At 42.7% G+C, this 27,297-nt stretch overlaps 1 protein-coding gene across 1 annotated transcript in view; it reads left to right on the top strand.

Annotated features, from left to right (window-relative positions):
• Nucleotides 1-27,297, top strand: part of LOC148480778 (sodium-dependent proline transporter-like) — a 128,539-nt gene that overhangs the window by 70,069 nt on the left and 31,173 nt on the right. Inside the window, exons 3-5 of the mRNA XM_088453874.1 lie at nt 9,456-9,587; nt 20,385-20,533; nt 20,621-20,670. Of these exons, the coding sequence (XP_088310000.1) occupies nt 9,456-9,587; nt 20,385-20,533; nt 20,621-20,670 (331 nt within the window). The remainder of the gene's footprint in view (nt 1-9,455; nt 9,588-20,384; nt 20,534-20,620; nt 20,671-27,297) is intronic.

The raw sequence follows: 27,297 nt of genomic DNA, 5'->3' as shown, positions 1-27,297 counted from the left end.
GTTACCCCTAATGGTAACTGTAACCCTAACACTGGCATTACTGCTAATGGTAACCCTAACACTGGCGTTACTGCTAATGGTATCCCTAACACTGGTGTTACTCCTAATGGTAACCCTAACACTGGCGTTACTCCTAATGGTAACCCTAACACTAGTGTTACCCCTAATGGTAACCCTAACACTAGCGTTACTCCTAATGGTAACACTAACACTAGTGTTACTCCTAATGGTAACCCTAACACTAGTGTTAACCCTAATGGTAACCCGAACACTGGCGTTACTCGTAATGGTAACAGAAACCCTAACACTAGTGTTACTCCTAATGGTAACCCTAACACTGACGTTACTCCTAATGGTAATCCTAACACTCGCGTTACTCCTAATTGTAATACTAACACTGGCGTTACTCCTAATGGTAACCCTAACATTGGCTTTACTCCTAATGGTAACCCTAACACTAGTGTTACTCCTAATGGTAACCCTAACATTGGCGTTACTCCTAATGGTAACCCTAACACTGGCGTTACTCCTAATGGTAACCCTAACACTAGTGTTACTCCTAATGGTAACCCTAACACTAGTGTTACCCCTAATGGTAACCCTAACACTGGCGTTACTAATAATGGTAACCCAAACACTGGCGTTACTCCTAATCGTTATGGTAGCCCTAACACTGGCGTTACTCCTAATGGTAACCCTAACACTGGCATTACTCCTAATCGTTACAGTAGCCCTAACACTAGTGTTACTCCTAATGGTAACCCTAACACTGGCGTTACTCCTAATCGTTACGGTAGCCCTAACACTAGTGTTACTCCTAATGGTAACCCTAACACTAGTGTTACTCCTAATGGTTACCCTAACACTGGCGTTACTGCTAATGGTAACCCTAACACTAGTGTTACCCCTAATGGTAACTGTAACCCTAACACTGGCGTTACTGCTAATGGTAACCCTAACACTGGCGTTACTGCTAATGGTATCCCTAACACTGGTGTTACTCCTAATGGTAACCCTAACACTGGCGTTACTCCTAATGGTAACCCTAACACTAGTGTTACCCCTAATGGTAACCCTAACACTAGCGTTACTCCTAATGGTAACACTAACACTAGTGTTACTCCTAATGGTAACCCTAACATTAGTGTTAACCCTAATGGTAACCCGAACACAGGCGTTACTCCTAATGGTAACAGTAAACCTAACACTAGTGTTACTCCTAATGGTAACCATAACACTGGCGTTACTCCTAATGGTAACAGAAACCCTAACACTAGTGTTACTCCTAATGGTAACCCTAACACTGACGTTACTCCTAATGGTAATCCTAACACTCGCGTTACTCCTAATGGTAATACTAACACTGGCGTTACTCCTAATGGTAACCCTAACACTGGCTTTACTCCTAATGGTAACCCTAACACTAGTGTTACTCCTAATGGTAACCCTAACATTGGCGTTACTCCTAATGGTAACCCTAACATTGGCGTTACTCCTAATGGTAACCCTAACACTGGCGTTACTCCTAATGGTAACCCTAACACTAGTGTTACCCCTAATGGTAACCCTAACACTGGCGTTACTAATAATGGTAACCCAAACACTGGCATTACTCCTAATCATTACGGTAGCCCTAACACTAGTGTTACCCCTAATGGTAACCCTAACACTGGCGTTACTCCTAATGGTAACCCTAACACTAGTGTTACTCCTAATGGTAACCCTAACACTAGTGTTACTCCTAATGGTAACTCTAACACTAGTGTTACTCCTAATGGTAACCCTAACACTAGTGTTACCTCTAATGGTAACCCTAACACTGGTTTTACCCCTAATGGTAACCCTAACACTGGCGTTACACGTAATGGTAACCCTAACACTGGCGTTACTCCTAATCGTTACGGTAGCCCTAACACTGGCGTTACTCCTAATGGTAACCCTAAAACTGGCATTACTCCTAATGGTAACCCTAACACTAGCGTTACTCCAAATGGTAACCCTAACACTGGCATTACTCCTAATGGTAACCCTAACACTGGCGTTACTCCTAATCGTTACGGTAGCCCTAACACTGGCGTTACTCCTAATGGTAACCCTAACACTGGCGTTACTCCTAATCGTTACAGTAGCCCTAACACTAGTGTTACTCCTAATGGTAACCCTAACACTGGCGTTACTCCTAATGGTAACCCTAACACTAGTGTTACCCCTAATGGTAACCCTAACACTGGCGTTACTAATAATGGTAACCCAAACACTGGCGTTACTCCTAATCGTTACGGTAGCCCTAACACTGGCGTTACTCCTAATGGTAACCCTAACACTGGTGTTACTCCTAATGGTAACCCTAACACTAGTGTTACTCCTAATGGTAACCCTAACACTAGTGTTACCCCTAATGGTAACCCTAACACTAGTGTTACCCCTAATGGTAACCCTAACACTGGCGTTACTAATAATGGTAACCCAAACACTGGCGTTACTCCTAATCATTACGGTAGCCCTAACACTAGTGTTACCCCTAATGGTAACCCTAACACTGGCGTTACTCCTAATGGTAACCCTAACACTAGTGTTACTCCTAATGGTAACCCTAACACTAGTGTTACTCCTAATGGTAACTCTAACACTAGTGTTACTCCTAATGGTAACCCTAACACTAGTGTTACCTCTAATGGTAACCCTAACACTGGTTTTACCCCTAATGGTAACCCTAACACTGGCGTTACACGTAATGGTAACCCTAACACTGGCGTTACTCCTAATCGTTACGGTAGCCCTAACACTGGCGTTACTCCTAATGGTAACCCTAAAACTGGCATTACTCCTAATGGTAACCCTAACACTAGCGTTACTCCAAATGGTAACCCTAACACTGGCATTACTCCTAATGGTAACCCTAACACTGGCGTTACTCCTAATCGTTATGGTAGCCCTAACACTGGCGTTACTCCTAATGGTAACCCTAACACTGGCGTTACTCCTAATCGTTACAGTAGCCCTAACACTAGTGTTACTCCTAATGGTAACCCTAACACTGGCGTTACTCCTAATGGTAACCCTAACACTAGTGTTACCCCTAATGGTAACCCTAACACTGGCGTTACTAATAATGGTAACCCAAACACTGGCGTTACTCCTAATCGTTACGGTAGCCCTAACACTGGCGTTACTCCTAATGGTAACCCTAACACTGGTGTTACTCCTAATGGTAACCCTAACACTAGTGTTACTCCTAATGGTAACCCTAACACTAGTGTTACCCCTAATGGTAACCCTAACACTGGCTTTACCCCTAATGGTTACCCTAACACTGGCGTTACTAATAATGGTAACCCAAACACTGGCGTTACTCCTAATCGTTACGGTAGCCCTAACACTAGTGTTACTCCTAATGGTAACCCTAACACTAGTGTTACTCCTAATGGTAACCCTAACACTAGTGTTACTCCTAATGGTAACCCTAACACTAGTGTTACTCCTAATGGTTACCCTAACACTGGCGTCACTACTAATGGTAACCCTAACACTAGCGTTACCCCTAATGGTAACTGTAACCCTAACACTGGCGTTACTGCTAATGGTAACCCTAACACTGGCGTTACCCCTAATGGTAACCCTAACACTAGTGTTACCCCTAATGGTAACCCTAACACTAGTGTTACTCCTAATGGTAACCCTAACACTAGTGTTAACCCTAATGGTAACCCTAACACTGGCGTTACTCCTAATGGTAACAGTAAACCTAACACTAGTGTTACTCCTAATGGTAACCCTAACACTGGCGTTACTCCTAATGGTAATCCTAACACTCGCGTTACTCCTAAGGGTAATACTAACACTGGCGTTACTCCTAATGGTAACCATAACACTGACGTTACTCCTAATGGTAACCCTAACACTAGTGTTACTCCTAATGGTAACCCTAACATTGGCGTTACTCCTAATGGTAACCCTAACACTGGCGTTACTCCTAATGGTAACCCTAACACTAGTGTTACTCCTAATGGTAACCCTAACACTAGTGTTACCCCTAATGGTAACCCTAACACTGGTGTTACTAAAAATGGTAACCCAAACACTGGCGTTACTCCTAATCGTTACGGTAGCCCTAACACTGGCGTTACTCCTAATGGTAACCCTAACACTGGCATTACTCCTAATGGTAACCCTAACACTAGCGTTACTCCTAATGGTAACCCTAACACTGGCATTACTCCTAATGGTAACCCTAACACTAATGTTACCCCTAATGGTAACCCTAACACTGGCGTTACTAATAATGGTAACCCAAACACTGGCGTTACTCCTAATCGTTATGGTAGCCCTAACACTGGCGTTACTCCTAATGGTAACCCTAACACTGGCATTACTCCTAATCATTACAGTAGCCCTAACACAAGTGTTACTCCTAATGGTAACCCTAACACTGGCGTTACTCCTAATCGTTACGGTAGCCCTAACACTAGTGTTACTCCTAATGGTAACCCTAACACTAGTGTTACTCCTAATGGTAACCCTAACACTAGTGTTACTCCTAATGGTTACCCTAACACTGGCGTTACTGCTAATGGTAACCCTAACACTAGTGTTACCCCTAATGGTAACTGTAACCCTAACACTGGCATTACTGCTAATGGTAACCCTAACACTGGCGTTACTGCTAATGGTATCCCTAACACTGGTGTTACTCCTAATGGTAACCCTAACACTGGCGTTACTCCTAATGGTAACCCTAACACTAGTGTTACCCCTAATGGTAACCCTAACACTAGCGTTACTCCTAATGGTAACACTAACACTAGTGTTACTCCTAATGGTAACCCTAACACTAGTGTTAACCCTAATGGTAACCCGAACACTGGCATTACTCCTAATGGTAACAGAAACCCTAACACTAGTGTTACTCCTAATGGTAACCCTAACACTGACGTTACTCCTAATGGTAATCCTAACACTCGCGTTACTCCTAATGGTAATACTAACACTGGCGTTACTCCTAATGGTAACCCTAACATTGTCTTTACTCCTAATGGTAACCCTAACACTAGTGTTACTCCTAATGGTAACCCTAACATTGGCGTTACTCCTAATGGTAACCCTAACACTGGCGTTACTCCTAATGGTAACCCTAACACTAGTGTTACTCCTAATGGTAACCCTAACACTAGTGTTACCCCTAATGGTAACCCTAACACTGGCGTTACTAATAATGGTAACCCAAACACTGGCGTTACTCCTAATCATTACGGTAGCCCTAACACTAGTGTTACTCCTAATGGTAACCCTAACACTAGTGTTACTCCTAATGGTAACCCTAACACTAGTGTTACCCCTAATGGTAACCCTAACACTGGCTTTATCCCTAAAGGTAACCCTAACACTGGCGTTACTCGTAATGGTAAACCTAACACTAGTGTTACCCCTATTGGTAACCCTAACACTGGCGTTACTCCTAATCGTTACGGTAGCCCTAACACTAGTGTTACTCCTAATGGTAACCCTAACACTATCGTTACTCCTAATGGTAACCCTAACACTGGCATTACTCCTAATGGTAACCCTAACACTGGCCTTACTCCTAATCGTTACGGTAGCCCTAACACTGGCGTTACTCCTAATGGTAACCCTAACACTGGCGTTACTCCTAATCGTTACAGTAGCCCTAACACTAGTGTTACTCCTAATGGTAACCCTAACACTGGCGTTACTCCTAATCGTTACGGTAACCCTAACACTAGTGTTACTCCTAATGGTAACCCTAACACTAGTGTTACTCCTAATGGTAACTCTAACACTAGTGTTACTCCTAATGGTAACCCTAACACTAGTGTTACCCCTAATGGTAACCCTAACACTGGCTTTACCCGTAATGGTAACCCTAACACTGGCATTACTCCTAATGGTAACCCTAACACTGGCGTTACTCCTAATCGTTACGGTAGCCCTAACACTGGCGTTACTCCTAATGGTAACCCTAACACTGGCGTTACTCCTAATCGTTACAGTAGCCCTAACACTAGTGTTACTCCTAATGGTAACCCTAACACTGGCGTTACTCCTAATGGTAACCCTAACACTGGCGTTACTCCTAATCGTTACGGTAGCCCTAACACTGGCGTTACTCCTAATGGTAACCCTAACACTGGTGTTACTCCTAATGGTAACCCTAACACTGGTGTTACTCCTAATGGTAACCCTAACACTAGTGTTACCCCTAATGGTAACCCTAACACTGGCTTTACCCCTAATGGTAACCCTAACACTAGTGTTACCCCTAATGGTAACCCTAACACTGGCGTTACTAATAATGGTAACCCAAACTCTGGCGTTACTCCTAATCGTTACGGTAGCCCTAACACTGGCGTTACTCCTAATTGTAACCCTAACACTAGCGTTACCCCTAATGGTAACTGTAACCCTAACACTGGCGTTACTGCTAATGGTAACCCTAACACTGGCGTTACTTCTAATGGTATCCCTAACACTGGTGTTACTCCTAATGGTATCCCTAACACTGGCGTTACCCCTAATGGTAACCCTAACACTAGTGTTACCCCTAATGGTAACCCTAACACTAGCGTTACTCCTAATGGTAACCCTAACATTAGTGTTACTCCTAATGGTAACCCTAACACTAGTGTTAACCCTAATGGTAACCCTAACACTGGCGTTACTCCTAATGGTAACAGTAAACCTAACACAGGGTTACCATTAGGAGTAACACTAAACACTGGCATTACTCCTAATGGTAATCCTAACAATCGCGTTACTCCTAATGGTAATACTAACACTGGCGTTACTCCTAATGGTAACCATAACACTGGCGTTACTCCTAATGGTAACCCTAACACTAGTGTTACTCCTAATGGTAACCAAAACATTGGCGTTACTCCTAATGGTAACCCTAACACTGGCGTTACTCCTAATGGTAACCCTAACACTAGTGTTACTCCTAATGGTAACCCTAACACTAGTGTTACCCCTAATGGAAACCCTAACACTGGCGTTACTAATAATGGTAACCCAAACACTGGCATTACTCCTAATCGTTACGGTAGCCCTAACACTGGCGTTACTCCTAATTGTAACCCTAACACTGGCATTACTCCTAATGGTAACCCTAACACTAGCGTTACTCCTAATGGTAACCCTAACACTGGCATTACTCCTAATGGTAACCCTAACACTAATGTTACCCCTAATGGTAACCCTAACACTGGCGTTACTAATAATGGTAACCCAAACACTGGCGTTACTCCTAATCGTTACGGTAGCCCTAACACTGGCGTTACTCCTAATGGTAACCCTAACACTGGCATTACTCCTAATGGTAACCCTAACACTGGCCTTACTCCTAATCGTTACGGTAGCCCTAACACTAGCGTTACTCCTAATGGTAACCCTAACACTGGCATTACTCCTAATGGTAACCCTAACACTGGCCTTACTCCTAATCGTTACGGTAGCCCTAACACTGGCGTTACTCCTAATGGTAACCCTAACACTGGCGTTACTCCTAATCGTTACAGTAGCCCTAGCACTAGTGTTACTCCTAATGGTAACCCTAACACTGGCGTTACTCCTAATCGTTACGGTAACCCTAACACTAGTGTTACACCTAATGGTAACCCTAACACTAGTGTTACTCCTAATGGTAACTCTAACACTAGTGTTACTCCTAATGGTAACCCTAACACTAGTGTTACCCCTAATGGTAACCCTAACACTGGCTTTACCCCTAATGGTAACCCTAACACTGGCATAACTCCTAATGGTAACCCTAACACTGGCGTTACTCCTAATCGTTACGTTAGCCCTAACACTGGCGTTACTCCTAATGGTAACCCTAACACTGGCGTTACTCCTAATCGTTACAGTAGCCCTAACACTAGTGTTACTCCTAATGGTAACCCTAACACTGGCGTTACTCCTAATGGTAACCCTAACACTAGTGTTACCCCTAATGGTAACCCTAACACTGGCGTTACTAATAATGGTAACCCAAACACTGGCGTTACTCCTAATCGTTACGGTAGCCCTAACACTGGCATTACTCCTAATGGTAACCCTAACACTGGTGTTACTCCTAATGGTAACCCTAACACTAGTGTAACTCCTAATGGTAACCCTAAACACTAGTGTTACCCCTAATGGTAACCCTAACACTGGCTTTACCCCTAATGGTAACCCTAACACTAGTGTTACCCCTAATGGTAACCCTAACACTGGCGTTACTAATAATGGTAACCCAAACACTGGCGTTACTCCTAATCGTTACGGTAGCCCTAACACTGGCGTTACTCCTAATGGTAACCCTAACACTGGCATTACTCCTAATGGTAACCCTAACACTGGCCTTACTCCTAATCATTACGGTAGCCCTAACACTGGCGTTACTCCTAATGGTAACCCTAACACTGGCGTTACTCCTAATCGTTACAGTAGCCCTAACACTAGTGTTACTCCTAATGGTAACCCTAACACTGGCGTTACTCCTAATCGTTACGGTAACCCTAACACTAGTGTTACTCCTAATGGTAACTCTAACACTAGTGTTACTCCTAATGGTAACCCTAACACTAGTGTTACCCCTAATGGTAACCCTAACACTGGCTTTACCCCTAATGGTAACCATAACACTGGCATTACTCCTAATGGTAACCCTAACACTGGCGTTACTCCTAATCGTTACGGTAGCCCTAACACTGGCATTACTCCTAATGGTAACCCTAACACTGGCGTTACTCCTAATCGTTACAGTAGCCCTAACACTTGCGTTACTCCTAATCGTTATGGTAGCCCTAACACTAGTGTTACTCCTAATGGTTACGGTAGCCCTAACACTGGCGTTACTCCTGATGGTAACCCTAACACTGGCATTACTCCTAATGGTAACCCTAACACTAGTGTTACTCCTAATGGTAACGGTAACCCTAACACTAGTGTTACTCCTAATGGTAACGGTAACCCTAACACTGGCATTACTCCTAATGGTAACCCTAACACTGGCGTTACTCCTAATGGTATCCCTAACACTAGTGTTACTCCTAATGGTAACGGTAACCCTAACACTAGTGTTACTCCTAATGGTAACGGTAACCCTAACACTGGCGTTACTCCTAATGGTAACCCTAACACTGGCCTTACTCCTAATGGTAACCCTAACACTAGTGTTACTCCTAATGGTAACGGCAACCCTAACACTAGTGTTACTCCTAATGGTAACGGTAACCCTAACACTGGCGTTACTCCTAATGGTAACCCTAACACTGGCGTTACTCCTAATGGTAACCCTAACACTGGCGTTACTCCTAATGGTAACCCTAACACTAGTGTTACTCCTATTGGTAACCCTAACACTAGTGTTACTCCTAATTGTAACCGTAACACTAGTGTTACGCCTAATGGTAACGCATATGACACTGATCTGTGCATTTTCCCCTCTATCCCAGGTGCCTTCCTCATCCCATACTCCATCATGCTGTTCTTCACCGGTCTCCCTCTCTTCCTGATGGAGCTGAGCCTGGGACAGTACGGAGCCGCTGGACCTATAACCGTGTGGAAGTGCTGTCCTATTCTGAAAGGTACGGTGCGGTTATAGAGACGCCAGCCTCTGTCTCATTCTCTCTGCAGCTCACACAGAATGGGGCTTAGATGGTACAGTCTGCCCGCGCTTTGCGCAGGATGTGTAATAATACCCATTAGTAATTATCTTCCTAACGCTGCGCGATTCTGCTGCCAGAGCCTAGACTGCGCCGGACAAACTTACCGCATAATGTTACTGCTGGGCCGCAAACCATTGGTAACTTTTACTGTGTATAGTACCATAATATCTGCTTTACATCATTATAAATGAGGTCGTGGTGAGAAGCACAGGCCAAAATTATATATTGCCGCCCCCCAACATATAATCATTCCGATGCCCCTGATTAGGGGTTAGGCACTGGGGGAGGGTTAGGGTTAGGCTTTCGGGAGATTAGGCTGCGGGTGAGTGTGGGGTAGGGTTATAGGCTGCGGGGGGAGGTTTAGGGTTAGTGTACGGGAAAGGTGGGTTAGGGTACTTACATAATCCTATCGGTGTTCTGACTGTCGGGATGTCACTGTCGGTATTCTGTACGGCAGCATCCCAGCCACCGGAATTCCGTAGCCAGCCTGTGTCGTGGTGGTGATGTGACACAGGTCTGGCTCCCCTCATGTCCAGGTCACCCGCTGATAACGGAGCCCAATTTGCAGTAGTGACCACGGTACCATCACTTACTGATGTATGCGCCTGTCATTGCTTTATTAATGAGGATGATATTATGTCACAGTCTATTTTTCAGCTCCCTTCTCCCTTCTCCACTATATGCAATGTAATAAGAAATCTTCTCTGGGAATGTCCCTAAGTGCCAGCTAACCATCATGGGTATCCGAGGACCTTTTTCCTGTTGGAAATATGGGCTTGATTCAGAGCCGGACGCTATTTGCGCTCGCTTGTTCAGAAAAAAGGGGTGGCTATTCAAATGAACCGTTCGCTCTTTGCGGTCTGTTCACGCCTCTATGTCTGAACGAGCGAACAAAACTTGTGGTCGTTTTTTGGGAAACTACGTCCCCTGGCCGCTGGCATCCTACGTCATGTCCGCTATTTATTAGAATAATCGAGTACATCGACCAGAGTATGAACTGCTCGCTATTCTTGTGGTTGGTTTTTCCTACCACAATCTTGCGAGCAGTTCTGACTATAAAATAACCCAGTGACGTGGTCAATGACGCTGCTGTATTAATTATGCACACCCATAAAACGCCCGTTTTGACCTTTAAGCACGCCTGCGTTCGGATCTCCATACCCCGGTTTTCAAGCACCTTCCCCTGTTACCACCCACATACGCCTCCTCCTGTCACTCATATCAGCAGGCATTCGCTATTTAGCGAACAAACGATTTTCGGCCGCACTGACTGGTTCGGGCATGCGTATTACAATCCGTTCGCATGCGCAGTTGTGCAAACATCGCTCGGAACGAACGAGCGGCCGCTTACGAGCGGCTCTGAATCAGGCCCTATGTGTGTACACTGGTTTGTACTGGTGTAGCAGAGTACCAGTACACACCAGCGGATGCCCTGAGACTACAAACAGCACAATTGCTTCGCATGTGGAGTGGTTTTATTGGTGTTATAAGAGCTACAGCCGTACTCACTGTTATACACTGGTTTGATGGAGCGGAGCAGGATGATAGACCGCTCACCAGTCAGTGAGTGTATCTTGTAGCGATACAGGCATGCTGGAAGGCGTTGTGGGTGGTGAGGTCTCTCTGGAGCTAAGGGGTCTATTCATGTAGCTCTGCATTAAAGCACTGTTACTTATCACTATTTATCACATCCGTTCCATGCGATCTTTAGGTTAGGTAAGTAGCGATTCATGTACACTCACCTGATGTTCGATGCGATGCCGTAACTGCAGGTTTAGTGATCCGGGCTTCTGTCTGCGCTCTCGTCATCTAGCGGCTCCTGTGCTGTGGATCTTCAGTGCGCCAGTGTTTGGAAGGTGGTCATCTCGGCGACATCGCGAGGGAGGAGGGGGGTGGCAGAGTGGAGGGGCGCTGGCAAGAGTGGAGGAGGTGACCTGGCATATGCCAGGTCACCTTAACTTTACTGAAGTTGCTGCGGCCAGCTGGTGTAGGGCATGGGGCACTAAGGCAGCAGGTGTGCGGCTCAGAACTGATGGTGGCCACCTGGCATAACTTTACTATAGTTGAGGGGTGGGTGTAGGCACGGGGCACTGTGGGACAGGCACTCAAGGGCAGCGGGCAGTCGGCATGGGAGATGAACCAGCATATGCCGGGTCACTTCATTAATCTTACAAAGGGCAGAGAGGCGACATCGGAAGTGGGTGCAGCAGGCAGGAAGTAGTATGAAGTGACCGGGCATATGCCAAGTCACGTCATTAGTACATTCACAGAGCTGGGGTGGGGGTTGAGTGAGTGAGTGGGCGGCAGACCAGGCAGATACATTCTCTGGGAACCATTCATTAGAGTGTCCTGGTCACCGACACACAGCACAGGGAGCAGGAGCACCGCCGATTGGCCAGAGACAGAGAAGGGGGCGGAGCCAACACTCGGGATTACTAACAGCGCTTTTTCTGCTCCTTCGCATCTCAGGGAAATTATTACGGCGATTTAGTACCGCATCTGTGACCCTTTACATTAACTTTTCTCCTACCTCATGAGTCGCGGTGACCGTACTACTGTATGGTGATGCGATACATGAATGAAGTAGGTGCAGCGCTGGGGAAACAACGTGTTTCTCCATGTGTTACCCTCTCTATGAATAGCCGAAAGCAGAGGATTGCCCTGTTTACTGCAAACCAGGTCGTTTCCCTGCGTTATGAATAGACCTGTAAGGGCGAGACAACGGTCTCCCACTGTGACACTGAAAGCAGTGACAAGATGGTGCCGCACATGTGCAGTAGCTAAGTCCGGCAGCCATCTTGGTAGCTAAGTCCGGCAGCCATCTTGGTAGCCAAGTCCGGCAGCCATCTTGGTAGCTAAGTCCGGCAGCCATCTTGGTAGCTAAGTCTGGCAGCCATCTTGGTACAGGGAGTGAAACCTCCCTCTGAGGAGTGTGTACAGCAGTTCTCTCCACTCTCACCATGTCCCTCCTTTACACTGTACTGTAGCCGGGACACCAAGATTTGGCCCCATGAATGAGCGTAGGGAAAGGCGATACACTGGGATTTCTTTCTGGTAAATGAGGATTGTTCCTGAGAAGTAATAAATTATGGAAAAAGCGGAGCTTCAAGTGTAACTATTGAAATTTATACCTTAAATCAATATAGACCACACATTTGTGTCCTCCACACTTAAAAGACACTAATACAGCCGTGTGATCATGTGTATAAAAATGATTGTAGCCTTCAAAACACTTGTATTTCAGGAGAATATATTTCACCTGACAATTGCTATCCCGTTACATGTATAGCTTTCATAATATTAGCAGTAAAGAAGAGATGGAATAAGCACCATTGTGGTATTTATGTATAGTTACCAAAGTTCATAAAGTCTGATCCAGGGGATATCTGCTCTAATAGGAGAATCTTCTTCTATCAGAGCAGGAAGAATTGTCCAGGTATATGGTAGAATAGCAATGTCAGGTGTTCTGGCTAATGCGTTTCCCCGCGGAACACCTGACCTTGCTATACTACCATATACCTGGACAATTCTTCCTGCTCTATTAGATTAATTTGATCCAGGGATTGTGGTGTTTGACCATAACCATCCTCCCGCAGCCATCCTGCCCTACTGAGTCCCCTCCAGCTGGAATTACACTAAGCTGCAGCCTGATTATTCCCCGGCTGAGGTCCCTCTATGCGTTATGGTGGTCTTTGTACTGGGCTTCTCATCGCACACCCTGCACTAAGCTGCAGCCTGATTATTCCCCCACTGAGGTCCCCCTATGCGTTATGGTGGTCTTTTTACTGGGCTTCTCATCGCACACCCTACACTAAGCTGCAGCCTGATTATTCCCACGCTGAGGTCCCTCTATGCGTTATGGTGGACTTTGTACTGGGCTTCTTATCGCACACCCTGCACTAAGCTGCATCCTGATTATTCCCCCGCTGAGGTCCCTCTATGCGTTATGGTGGTCTTTGTACTGGGCTTCTCATCGCACACCCTGCACTAAGCTGCAGCCTGATTATTCCCACGCTGAGGTCCCTCTATGCATTATGGTGGACTTTGTACTGGGCTTCTCATCGCACACCCTGCACTAAGCTGCATCCTGATTATTCCCCCGCTGAGGTCCCTCTATGCGTTATGGTGGTCTTTGTACTGGGCTTCTCATCGCACATCCTGCACTAAGCTGCAGCCTGATTATTCCCCCGCTGAGGTCCCTCTATGCATTATGGTGGACTTTGTACTGGGCTTCTCATCGCACACCCTGCACTAAGCTGCAGCCTGATTATTCCCCCGCTGAGATCCCTCTATGCGTTATGGTGGAGTTTGTACTGGGCTTCTCATCGCACACCCTGCACTAAGTTGCAGCCTGATTATTCCCCCGCTGAGGTCGCTCTATGCGTTATGGTGGAGTTTGTACTGGGCTTCTCATCGCACACCCTGCACTAAGCTGCAGCCTGATTATTCCCCCGCTGAGGTCCCTCTATGCGTTATGGTGGTCTTTGTACTGGGCTTCTCATCGCACACCCTGCACTAAGCTGCAGCCTGATTATTCCCCCGCTGAGGTCGCTCTATGTGTTATGGTGGAGTTTGTACTAGGCTTCTCATCGCACACCCTGCACTAAGCTCCAGCCTGATTATTCCCCCGCTGAGGTCCCTCTATGTGTTATGGTGGAGTTTGTACTAGGCTTCTCATCGCACACCCTGCACTAAGCTGCAGCCTGATTACTCCCCCGCTGAGGTCCCTCTATGCGTTATGGTGGTCTTTGTACTTGGCTTCTCATCGCACACCCTGCACTAAGCTGCATCCTGATTATTCCCCCACTGAGGTCCATCTATGTGTTATGGTGGACTTTGAACTGGGCTTCTCATCGCACACCCTGCACTAAGCTGCATCCTGATTATTCCCCCGCTGAGGTCCCTCTATGCGTTATGGTGGAGTTTGTACTGGGCTTCTCATCACACACCCTGCACTAAGCTGCAGCCTGATTATTCCCCCGCTGAGGTCCCTCTATACGTTATGGTGGAGTTTGTACTGGGCTTCTCATCGCACACCCTGCACTAATCTGCCATCACCACATTCATCGCTGTCAGATATAAAGTTATGACAATAGTTCCTGAGAAGTGTCACCCACAGGAGCAGGACTGAGACTGGGGTGTTTGGACAGTGTTGAAAATGTCCTATTATAAAATATGAAGCATTTACAGTATATAATATAAACCAGCGTTACATCGGCTGTAGTCCAATGTTTTATAGCGGTAAAAGGGTTGGCCATCGACCATGACACCATCGATGGCCTCATACTATTGGGCAGAAGCCATCAATGGATGGGAACAAGCATGTGCAGGTGGCGGGAACAGCGGTCGCGCATGCGCAAAGCACAGGGGATGGGAACTCCAACCATCGCACCTTCGCTATTGATGCTTAAACCACTGACATCGGATGCATATCATTGGTGGTTTGCATCCATCGGTGGTCGGTAATTCTGCCATGATTATCTAGTGGCGCTGGCGTACATTCATAGTAACAGACAATCAGCTGCAGTTCTCCGATATTCAGGTTACCTCTCAGAGCCCTGACTCCTAGGTCTGACCTGTGTACTCACATGTGAGGTGTAATGAGGTCATGGTGCCATCTAGTGGCAGAAGGAATGTACAGCTGGGAATCTAAAGAAGAGTAAACCAGGAAGAAAAGCACAAAATCACCCAGTATTATATGACAAGATGCCGCCTGCGACACCTATATGGGACCTTTATGTGACATCTGTATGTGATGTATGTGACACCTGTACGGGACCTTTATGTGACTTCTGTATGTGATGTATGTGACACCTGTACGGGACCTTTATGTGACTTCTGTATGTGATGTATGTGACACCTGTACGGGACCTTTATGTGACTTCTGTATGTGATGTATGTGACACCTGTACGGGACCTGTATGTGACATCTGTATGTGATGTATGTGACACCTGTACGGGACCTTTATGAGACATCTGTATGTGATGTATGTGACACCTGTACGGGACCTTTATGTGACATCTGTATGTGATGTATGTGACACCTGTACGGGACCTTTATGTGACATCTGTATGTGATGTATGTGACACCTGTACGGGACCTTTATGTGACATCTGTATGTGATGTATGTGACACCTGTACGGGACCTTTATGTGACATCTGTATGTGATGTATGTGACACCTGTACGGGACCTTTATGTGACATCTGTATGTGATGTATGTGACACCTGTACGGGACCTTTATGTGACTTCTGTATGTGATGTATGTGACACCTGTACGGGACCTTTATGTGACTTCTGTATGTGATGTATGTGACACCTGTACGGGACCTTTATGTGACATCTGTATGTGATACCTGTACGGGACCTTTATGTGACTTCTGTATGTGATGTATGTGACACCTGTACTGGACCTTTATGTGACTTCTGTATGTGATGTATGTGACACCTGTACGGGACCTTTTCAAGACCTTAACGTGACATATGTATGTGATGTATGTGACACCCATACAGGACCTTTACGTGACATATGTATGTGATGTATGCAGGGGCGGACCACAATAGGGGAAGGCTAAGTGGGTGTGTCCACATAGCAAGGGGCATGGTCTCATCGGGAATGCCATACTCACGAGCCACGTCCTAGTTTTCATTATGGTTACTGTTTCTTTGGGAAAAAAATTGTATCACACACACACACCAGTGGCATCTGTCCCCATAATGTTACCCTGTGCGGGGAGGGTAGTAGTGTGCGCGGTGTAGCCGCGCGCCACCGAAAAGGGGCGTGGCCTCACGGACTGGGCGTGGTCACTTGGGAAGGGGTATTGCCTTTGGTTCGGTGTAGTGGGGGGTTCCAGAAGTACGGGTGAGCACTGTACAGAGCCGGCTCCCTCACACTGTCAGGGACCGAGTGCTGCACTTAATGCTACAGTGCAGCACCCGGCTCCTGTCACCTTGGTGTCACCCCTCAGCAGGATTTTAGGGCCCCAGTCAGTTTGAAAGTCTTTTCTTACCTATATGGTGGTTTCTCTGCAACGGGGAACCTCTGAGGAATATGAGCCTCACTGGGCAGCATCCTCAGCCGGTATTCACTATTCATGTAGGAGATCACATTGTCTGGAAGATGCCTGTTTACATAGAAATATAACTAATGTCACCATCATAACCAGATAATATATACTGTAATAACAGAAGCTTTTGTTCAGGAAAAATGTGAATATCCGTGATCAAACTTCTGTGTAACTCCAGGCTCCCCTGTATAACTCCAGACCCCCAATGTCTCCATCCTATGGCCCCCCTGTGGTTCTCCAGGCTCTGTCTTTTTATCTCCAGGCCTCCTTGTCTCTCCCCAGGAGCCCCTGGGCCTCTCCATCCCCATGACCCCCTGCATATTTCCATCCTCAGGCCCACCTGTGGCTCATAGCCTCATTCCCCCAGCCCCGGTGTGCATCTCTCAGCCCCATTCCACCCGGCCCCAGTGCTGACGCCCCCGGCCCCAGTGTGCATCTCTCAGCCCCATTCCCTGAGCCCCAGTGTGCGTCAGCATCATTCCCTAGCCATGTCACCCTGTGCAATCAGCTCCAACCTGCCCCCCCAGCCCCCTATTCAGTCAGCTCCAATCCCCCCAGACCCCCTCTTTCTCACATCACTGAGCCCTCTCAGCACAGACCCCTCTCACATCACTGACCCCTCTCACCACTCAGCACAGACCCCCTCTTTCTCACATCACAGACCCCCTCTTTCTCACATCACAGACCCCCTCTTCCTCACAGCACAGATCCCCCCTCACAGCACAGATCCCCCCTCACAGCACAGATCCCCCCTCACAGCAGACCCCCCTCCTCACTGCTCAGACCCCCCCCCTCACTGCTCAGACCCCCCCCTCACTGCTCAGACCCCCCCCTCACTGCTCAGACCCCCCCCCCCTCACAGCACAGATCCCCCCTCACAGCACAGATCCCCCCTCACAGCAGAGCCATCCCCCCCTCACAGCAGAGCCATCCCCCCCTCACAGCACAGAGCCATCCCCCCCTCACAGCACAGAGCCATCCCCCCCTCACAGCACAGAGCCATCCCCCCCTCACAGCACAGAGCCATCCCCCCTCAAAGCACAGATCCCCCCCCTCAAAGCACAGATCCCCCCCTCACAGCACAGATCCCCCCCTCACAGCACAGACTCCCCCCCTCACAGCACAGACTCCCCCCTCACTGCACATAGCCGCCCCTCACAGCACAGTCTCCCCCTCACAGCACAGAGCCCCCCCTCACAGCACAGACCTTCCCCCTCACAGCACAGACCATTGGGTTACCTTTGGCAGCCCCCTGGTGACCCCTTACGCATCCTCAGCAGCCCCCTTGTGTCCCCCGCAGCCCTCCATCTGTGTCTCCGTCCTTAGCTGCCCACTTAGTTATCCGCAGCAGCCCCTTGTGTCCCTAGCAGCGCCTACACTTACCTTCGCAAGTCCGCATTTCAATTTTTTTTCTTATCACATTATATCTATATCTATGATAAACTGTTTTAATATTTTGCTTTACTTAACCCGTATCTACGGGTATAAATTTCATTATCATAGATATTGAACAACATTGAAGCTATGAATCAGCACAGATAATAAAATACTGTATTATTTAAATAGGTAATAAATAACATTGTATATTGTACTTAGATAAGCCCAATTTAATATTTTAAATATACTTAATAAAAATTAAATATTTTTTTCTCTAAAGAGGGTTTGAGTGCACTCGTAACATAATTAATTATCCCTTTTTTCTCTAAATACATGACGATGAATTAAAACCAAAACATGGGGATCCGCAGCTGCGCACATCTCTATTTAATAAATTATACGGTTTATATTATAATACATACATATATTTATGTATCAGTGTAGTATACACTATAAAATATCATTAATCTCACTTTACTTACTATGGGAGCCGCTAACCATCTGGAACACTAGTGGGAATCCTCGTGCGGAGTGCTCATTGGCTGAGAAAGGCAAGCCTTCCGCAGCTCAGCCAATGAACGGTTCCCACCATTGACTTCAATGGTGAGAACCGAAAAAGTAACTTAAGGTTACTACCGTGCCAATTTAAAAAATGGCGCCTCAGAGCCATTTTTGTAATTTAACGATGACCGCTGCAAGCCAATCACTCTGTCTCCCCCGCATCCGCACCACTGTTTTCCACCCATCTGCATCACTTTGGCTCCCCCATCTGTGCTTCTTAATCTCCGCCGCCCCTCTCCACGCCTTTCTGTCTCCCCCATCCACACTGCTGTCTCTTCCCCCATCTACCCCACTCTTATCCCATCTGCGCAGGTCTATCTTCTGCTCAGACCTCAGTTGCATAGACTGCATGTGTGTATTCCAATGAGCACACAATTCTGTGAATTAGCAGCTCCACCAATTTGTGAGTGACAGCAATCTCTCTCTGTGAGAGTGCTGAATCTGCAGTTAACCACAGGGTGTGATGGTATTGCGCATTAAGGCGTCAGCCTTAATGATCGGAATGTCATTGCCTTTTTAAGTTTGAGAGGCAGAAATTCAGTAGGTTTTGTGAAATTTCAGGTCATGTTTAAAAAGCCTTAATGGGACATGTGAAACCTTAAGGTTTTTTGTCTATGGAAGTATTATATGAGCAGGAGGGAGAGGACACTAGTAATGAAGGATCCGGGACTGGCCCTCTGTATATTTTATTATATGAGCTGGAGGGAGGGGTTCTAGTAATGGAGGAACCAGGACTAGCCCTCTGTTTATTATTATATGAGCCAGGTTGGAGGGGACACTAGTAATGAACGAACCAGGACTGGCCCTCTGTATAGTATAATTATATGAGCTGGAGGGAGGGGAATCTAGTAATGGAGAAACCAGGACTGGCTCTCTGTATATTATTATTACATGAGCTGGAGGGAGGGGGGACTCTAGTAATGGAGGAACCAGCACCGGCCCTCTGTATATTATTATTATTATTATTATATGAGCAGGAGGGAGGGGACCCTAGTAATGGAGGAAACGGGACTGGCCCTCTGTTTGCTTATTATTATTATTATTATTATTATGATATGAGCCAGGAGGGAGGGGACATTAGTAATGAAGGAACCAAGACTGGGCCTCTGTATATTATTATTACATGAGCTGGAGGGAGGGGACTCTAGTAATGGAGAAACCAGGACTGTCTCTCTGTATATTATTATTAATAATAATAATAATAATAATAATATTATATGAGCAGGATGGAGGGGGGACTCTAGTAATGGAAGAACCAGGACTGGCCCTCTGTATATTATTATTATTATTATATGAGCAGGAGGGAGGGGACCCTAGTAATGGAGGAAACGGGACTGGCCCTCTGTTTGCTTATTATTATTATTATTATGATATGAGCCAGGAGGGAGGGGACATTAGTAATGAAGGAACCAAGACTGGGCCTCTGTATATTATTATTACATGAGCTGGAGGGAGGGGACTCTAGTAATGGAGAAACCAGGACTGTCTCTCTGTATATTATTATTAATAATAATAATAATAATAATATTATATGAGCAGGAGGGAGGGGGGACTCTAGTAATGGAAGAACCAGGACTGGCCCTCTGTATATTATTATTATTATTATTATTATTATTATTATTATTATTATTATATGAGCTGGAGGGAGGGGACTCTAGTAATGGAGGAACCAGGACTGGCCCTCTGTATAATTGTTCTCCTTCTCCCCAGGTATCGGCATTGGGATGCTGCTGGTTTCTGCTCTGGTCTCGCTATATTATAATGTTATTATAGCGTGGACTTTCTATTACCTGGGCCAGTCATTCCAGAGCCCCCTACCCTGGTCCTGTGAGTCCCCTCTGTATATTGAGCTCTGCACGGTAAGATCACGCCTGGAAATGTTGGTGACTGTATGTATTGTACATGTATGACGCGGCTGCTATGTAACGTATGTGTCTGATTTGCAGAATGTCTCCAGGAACGGGTCCCACTTCAGCGCGACGGAAGCTTTCTGGAAGTGAGTGAGCGATCCATATAACATCCCCTCTCTCTGTACGGCTTTGCCAGTCTTTCTTCTCTCTGGGTTTCATTTAGCGTTGGATGTAAGTCCATGCGTGGGGCGTTAATGTATGTGTACGTCTGTTGCGCCTACATCCCAACTAAGAAACCAACAAGAACAAATGTATTTATTATACATATTTTTATTAATATTCGCATTGGACCCCAGATAATAGTCCTTATTATTAAGGCTCCCTCTCCGATAAACAATATATATTAAATTGTAGCCCATGCGCTACGAGGGCTAACGCCATCTAAACATGTTGCCTGCTAATGGACCCAAAATATGTTAATGAACTCGATCGCAATGCCGTCGCACTGCCAGCATAGAGACGCCCACTGCTGCCCACTACCGCTATCTCCCATCCGTAATAATTGCAAACCTTCACTAACATCGGTAACATCGAGCACCATCGGTCCCTCGCGCAGAATTACAGCAGCCCCGACCTTAGGTCGATATTGCTAACCTTGTAGCACGCAGTAAGTACACAAGCTACGTATTCAATCGCTAAGGCTAATTTATGCACGCCCATGCAACTGCGCTCAAACGGTCAGGCACGCCGGCGTTTCTCCAACCATCACCCCGTAAACCACCCCCAAACGCTCACTGCCTGTCAATTACTCTGCTATAGTTCTGCGTGGCCTCCGTGATCGCAGTGCGCTCGCTGTGGTGCCTTCACGTACTGCGCTGCTTGCGCAGTACTCAACAATCGCCCATCTGCGTACGCTTTAGCAATAGCGATCCTTAATGAATCAGGCCTCAGTCTGTGCTTTATATAATAACCAGCTCTATATAATGCCGCTCTGATCATACGTCCTCTCAGTATCGCTTTTTCCTGTCTGCTGTCTATATAACATTGTATATACAGCTCTCCTATATATAACATTGTATATACAGCACTCTCTATATATAACACTGTATATACAGCTCTCTCTATATATAACATTGTATATACAGCTCACTCTATATAACATTGTATATACAGCTCTCTCTCTATATAACATTGTATATACAGCTCTCTATATAACATTGTATATAAAGCTCTCTCTATATATATAACATTGTATATACAGCTGTCTCTCTCCATATAACATTGCATATACAGCTCTCTCTCTCTATATATAACATTGTATATACAGCTCTCTATATAACATTGTATATACAGCTCTCTCTATATAACATTGTATATACAGCTCTCCTATATAACATTGTATATACAGCTCTCCTATATATAACATTGTATATACAGCTCACTCTATATAACATTGTATATACAGCTCTCTCTCTATATATAACATTGTATATACAGCTCTCTCTCTATATATAACATTGTATATACAGCTCTCTCTATAACATTGTATATACAGCTCTCTCTCTATATATATAACATTGTATATACAGCTCTCTCTCTATATATAACATTGTATATACAGCTCTCCTATATAACACTGTATATACAGCTCTCTCTATAACATTGTATATACAGCTCTCTCTCTATATATATAACATTGTATATACAGCTCTCTCTCTATATATAACATTGTATATACAGCTCTCTATATAACATTGTATATACAGCTCTCTCTATATTTACCATTGTATATACAGCTCTCTCTCTATATATAACACAGCTCTCTCTATATAACATTGTATATACAGCTCTCTCTATATTTACCATTGTATATACAGCTCTCTCTTTATAACATTGTATATACAGCTCTATATATAACATTGTATATACAGCTCTCTATATAACATTGTTTATACAGTTCTCTCTATATATAACATTGTATATACAGCTCTCTATATATAACATTGTATATACAGCGCTCTCTATATATAACATTGTATATACATCTCTCTCTCTATATATAACATTGTATATACAGCTCACTCTATATATAACATTGTATATACAGCTCTCTCTCTATATAACATTGTATATACAGCTCTCCTATATAACATTGTATATACAGCTCTCTCTCTATATAACATTGTATATACAGCTCTATATATAACATTGTATATACAGCCCTCTATATAACATTGTATATACAGCTCTCTCTCTATATATAACATTGTATATACAGCTCTCTCTATATAACATTGTCTATACAGCTCTATCTCTATATAACATTGTATATACAGCTCTCTCTCTCTATATAACATTGTATATACAGCTCTCTCTCTATATAACATTGTATATACAGCTCTCTCTCTATATATAACATTGTATATACAGCTCTCTCTCTATATAACATTGTATATACAGCTCTCCTATATAACATTGTATATACAGCTCTCTCTCTATATAACATTGTATATACAGCTCTATATATAACATTGTATATACAGCCCTCTATATAACATTGTATATACAGCTCTCTCTCTATATATAACATTGTATATACAGCTCTCTCTATATAACATTGTCTATACAGCTCTATCTATATATAACATTGTATATACAGCTCTCTCTCTATATAACATTGTATATACAGCTCTCTCTCTATATAACATTGTATATACAGCTCTCTCTCTATATAACATTGTATATACAGCTCTCTCTCTATATATATAACATTGTATATACAGCTCTCTCTCTATATATAACATTGTATATACAGCTCTCCTATATAACACTGTATATACAGCTCTCTCTATAACATTGTATATACAGCTCTCTCTCTATATATATAACATTGTATATACAGCTCTCTCTCTATATATAACATTGTATATACAGCTCTCTATATAACATTGTATATACAGCTCTCTCTATATTTACCATTGTATATACAGCTCTCTCTCTATATATAACACAGCTCTCTCTATATAACATTGTATATACAGCTCTCTCTATATTTACCATTGTATATACAGCTCTCTCTTTATAACATTGTATATACAGCTCTATATATAACATTGTATATACAGCTCTCTATATAACATTGTTTATACAGTTCTCTCTATATATAACATTGTATATACAGCTCTCTATATATAACATTGTATATACAGCGCTCTCTATATATAACATTGTATATACATCTCTCTCTCTATATATAACATTGTATATACAGCTCACTCTATATATAACATTGTATATACAGCTCTCTCTCTATATAACATTGTATATACAGCTCTCCTATATAACATTGTATATACAGCTCTCTCTCTATATAACATTGTATATACAGCTCTATATATAACATTGTATATACAGCCCTCTATATAACATTGTATATACAGCTCTCTCTCTATATATAACATTGTATATACAGCTCTCTCTATATAACATTGTCTATACAGCTCTATCTCTATATAACATTGTATATACAGCTCTCTCTCTCTATATAACATTGTATATACAGCTCTCTCTCTATATAACATTGTATATACAGCTCTCTCTCTATATATAACATTGTATATACAGCTCTCTCTCTATATAACATTGTATATACAGCTCTCCTATATAACATTGTATATACAGCTCTCTCTCTATATAACATTGTATATACAGCTCTATATATAACATTGTATATACAGCCCTCTATATAACATTGTATATACAGCTCTCTCTCTATATATAACATTGTATATACAGCTCTCTCTATATAACATTGTCTATACAGCTCTATCTATATATAACATTGTATATACAGCTCTCTCTCTATATAACATTGTATATACAGCTCTCTCTCTATATAACATTGTATATACAGCTCTCTCTCTATATATAACATTGTATATACAGCTCTCTCTCTATATAACATTGTATATACAGCTCTCCTATATAACATTGTATATACAGCTCTCTCTATATAACATTGTATATACAGCTCTCTCTATATAACATTGTATATACAGCTCTCTATATAACATTGTATATACAGCTGTCTCTCTCTATATAACATTGCATATACAGCTCTCCTATATAACATTGTATATACAGCTGTCTCTCTCTATATAACATTGCATATACAGCTCTCCTATATAACATTGTATATGCAGCTCTCCTATATAACATTGTATATACAGCTCTATATATAACATTGTATATACAGCTCTCCCTCTATATATAACATTGTATATACAGCGCTCTCTATATATAAAACATTGTATATACAGCTCTCTCTCTATATATATAACATTGTATATACAGCTCTCGCTATATAACATTGTATATACAGCTCTCTCTATATATATATAACATTGTATATACAGCTCTCGCTATATAACATTGTATATACAGCTCTCTCTCTATATATATAACATTGTATATACAGCTCTCGCTATATAACATTGTATATACAGCTCTATATATAACATTGTATATACAGCTCTCTCTCTATATAACATTGTATATACAGCTCTCCTATATAACATTGTATATACAGCTCTCTCTATATAACATTGTATATACAGCTCTCTATATAACATTGTATATACAGCTCTCTCTATATATAACATTGTATATACAGCTCTCCTATATAACATTGTATATACAGCTCTCCTATATAACATTTGTATATACAGCTCTCTCTATATAACATTGTATATACAGCTCTCTCTATATAACATTGTATATACAGCTCTATATATAACATTGTATATACAGCTCTCCCTCTATATATAACATTGTATATACAGCTCACTCTATATATAACATTGTATATACAGCTCTCCCTCTATATATAACATTGTATATACAGCTCTCTCTCTATATATAACATTGTATATACAGCTCTCCTATATAACATTGTATATACAGCTCTCCTATATAACATTTGTATATACAGCTCTCTCTATATAACATTGTATATACAGCTCTCTCTATATAACATTGTATATACAGCTCTCTATATATAACATTGTATATACAGCTCTCTATATATAACATTGTATATACAGCTCTCTATATATAACATTGTATATACAGCTCTCTATATAACATTGTATATACAGCGCTCTCTATATCTAACATTGTATATACAGCGCTCTCTATATAACATTGTATATACAGCTCTCTCTCTATATATAACATTGTATATACAGCTCTCTCTATATATAACATTGTATATACAGCTCTCTATATATAACATTGTATATACAGCTCTCTCTATATATAACATTGCATATACAGCTCTCTATATATAACATTGTATATACAGCTCTCTATATATAACATTGTATATACAGCTCTCTATATAACATTGTATATACAGCGCTCTCTATATCTAACATTGTATATACAGCGCTCTCTATATAACATTGTATATACAGCTCTCTCTCTATATATAACATTGTATATACAGCTCTCTCTATATATAACATTTTATATACAGCTCTCTATATATAACATTGTATATACAGCTCTCTCTATATATAACATTGTATATACAGCTCTCTCTCTCTATATAACATTGTATATACAGCGCTCTCTATATCTAACATTGTATATACAGCGCTCTCTATATAACTTTGTATATACAGCTCTCTTTCTATATATAACATTGTATATACAGCTCTCTCTATATATAACATTGTATATACAGCTCTCTCTCTATATATAACATTGTATATACAGCTCTCTCTATATAACATTGTATATACAGCTCTCTCTCTATATAACATTGTATATACAGCTCTCTCTATATAACATTGTATATACAGCTCTCTCTCTATATATAACATTGTATATACAGCTCTCTCTCTCTATATAACATTGTATATACAGCGCTCTCTCTATCTAACATTGTATATACAGCGCTCTCTATATAACTTTGTATATACAGCTCTCTTTCTATATATAACATTGTATATACAGCTCTCTCTATATATAACATTGTATATACAGCTCTCTCTCTATATATAACATTGTATATACAGCTCTCTCTATATAACATTGTATATACAGCTCTCTCTCTATATAACATTGTATATACAGCTCTCTCTCTATATATAACATTGTATATACAGCGCTCTCTCTCTCTCTCTCTCTCTCTATATATATATATATATATAACATTGTATATACAGCTCTCTCTCTCTATATATAACATTGTATATACAGCGCTCTCTCTCTCTCTCTATATATTTATATAACATTGTATATACAGCTCTCTCTCTATATAACATTGTATATACAGCTCTCTCTCTATATAACATTGTATATACAGCGCTCTCTCTATATAACATTGTATATACAGCTCTCCTATATAACATTGTATATACAGCTCTCTCTATATAACATTGTATATACAGCTCTCTATATAACATTGTATATACAGCTCTCTATCTATATAACATTGTATATACAGCTCTCTCTATATAACATTGTATATACAGCTCTCTCTCTATATAACATTGTATATACAGCTCTCTCTATATATAACATTGTATATACAGCTCTCTCTATATATAACATTGTATATACAGCTCTCTCTCTATATAACATTGTATATACAGCTCTCCTATATAACATTGTATATACAGCTCTCTCTATATAACATTGTATATACAGCTCTCTCTATATAACATTGTATATACAGCTCTCTATATAACATTGTACATACAGCTGTC

Source organism: Taudactylus pleione, unplaced genomic scaffold (assembly GCF_031769625.1).
Source record: "Taudactylus pleione unplaced genomic scaffold, aTauple2 ptg000597l, whole genome shotgun sequence".
Lineage (NCBI taxonomy): Eukaryota > Metazoa > Chordata > Amphibia > Anura > Myobatrachidae > Taudactylus > Taudactylus pleione.
The sequence above is the reverse complement of the archived record's forward strand: the minus strand, read 5'-3'. Positions and strand labels throughout refer to the sequence as shown.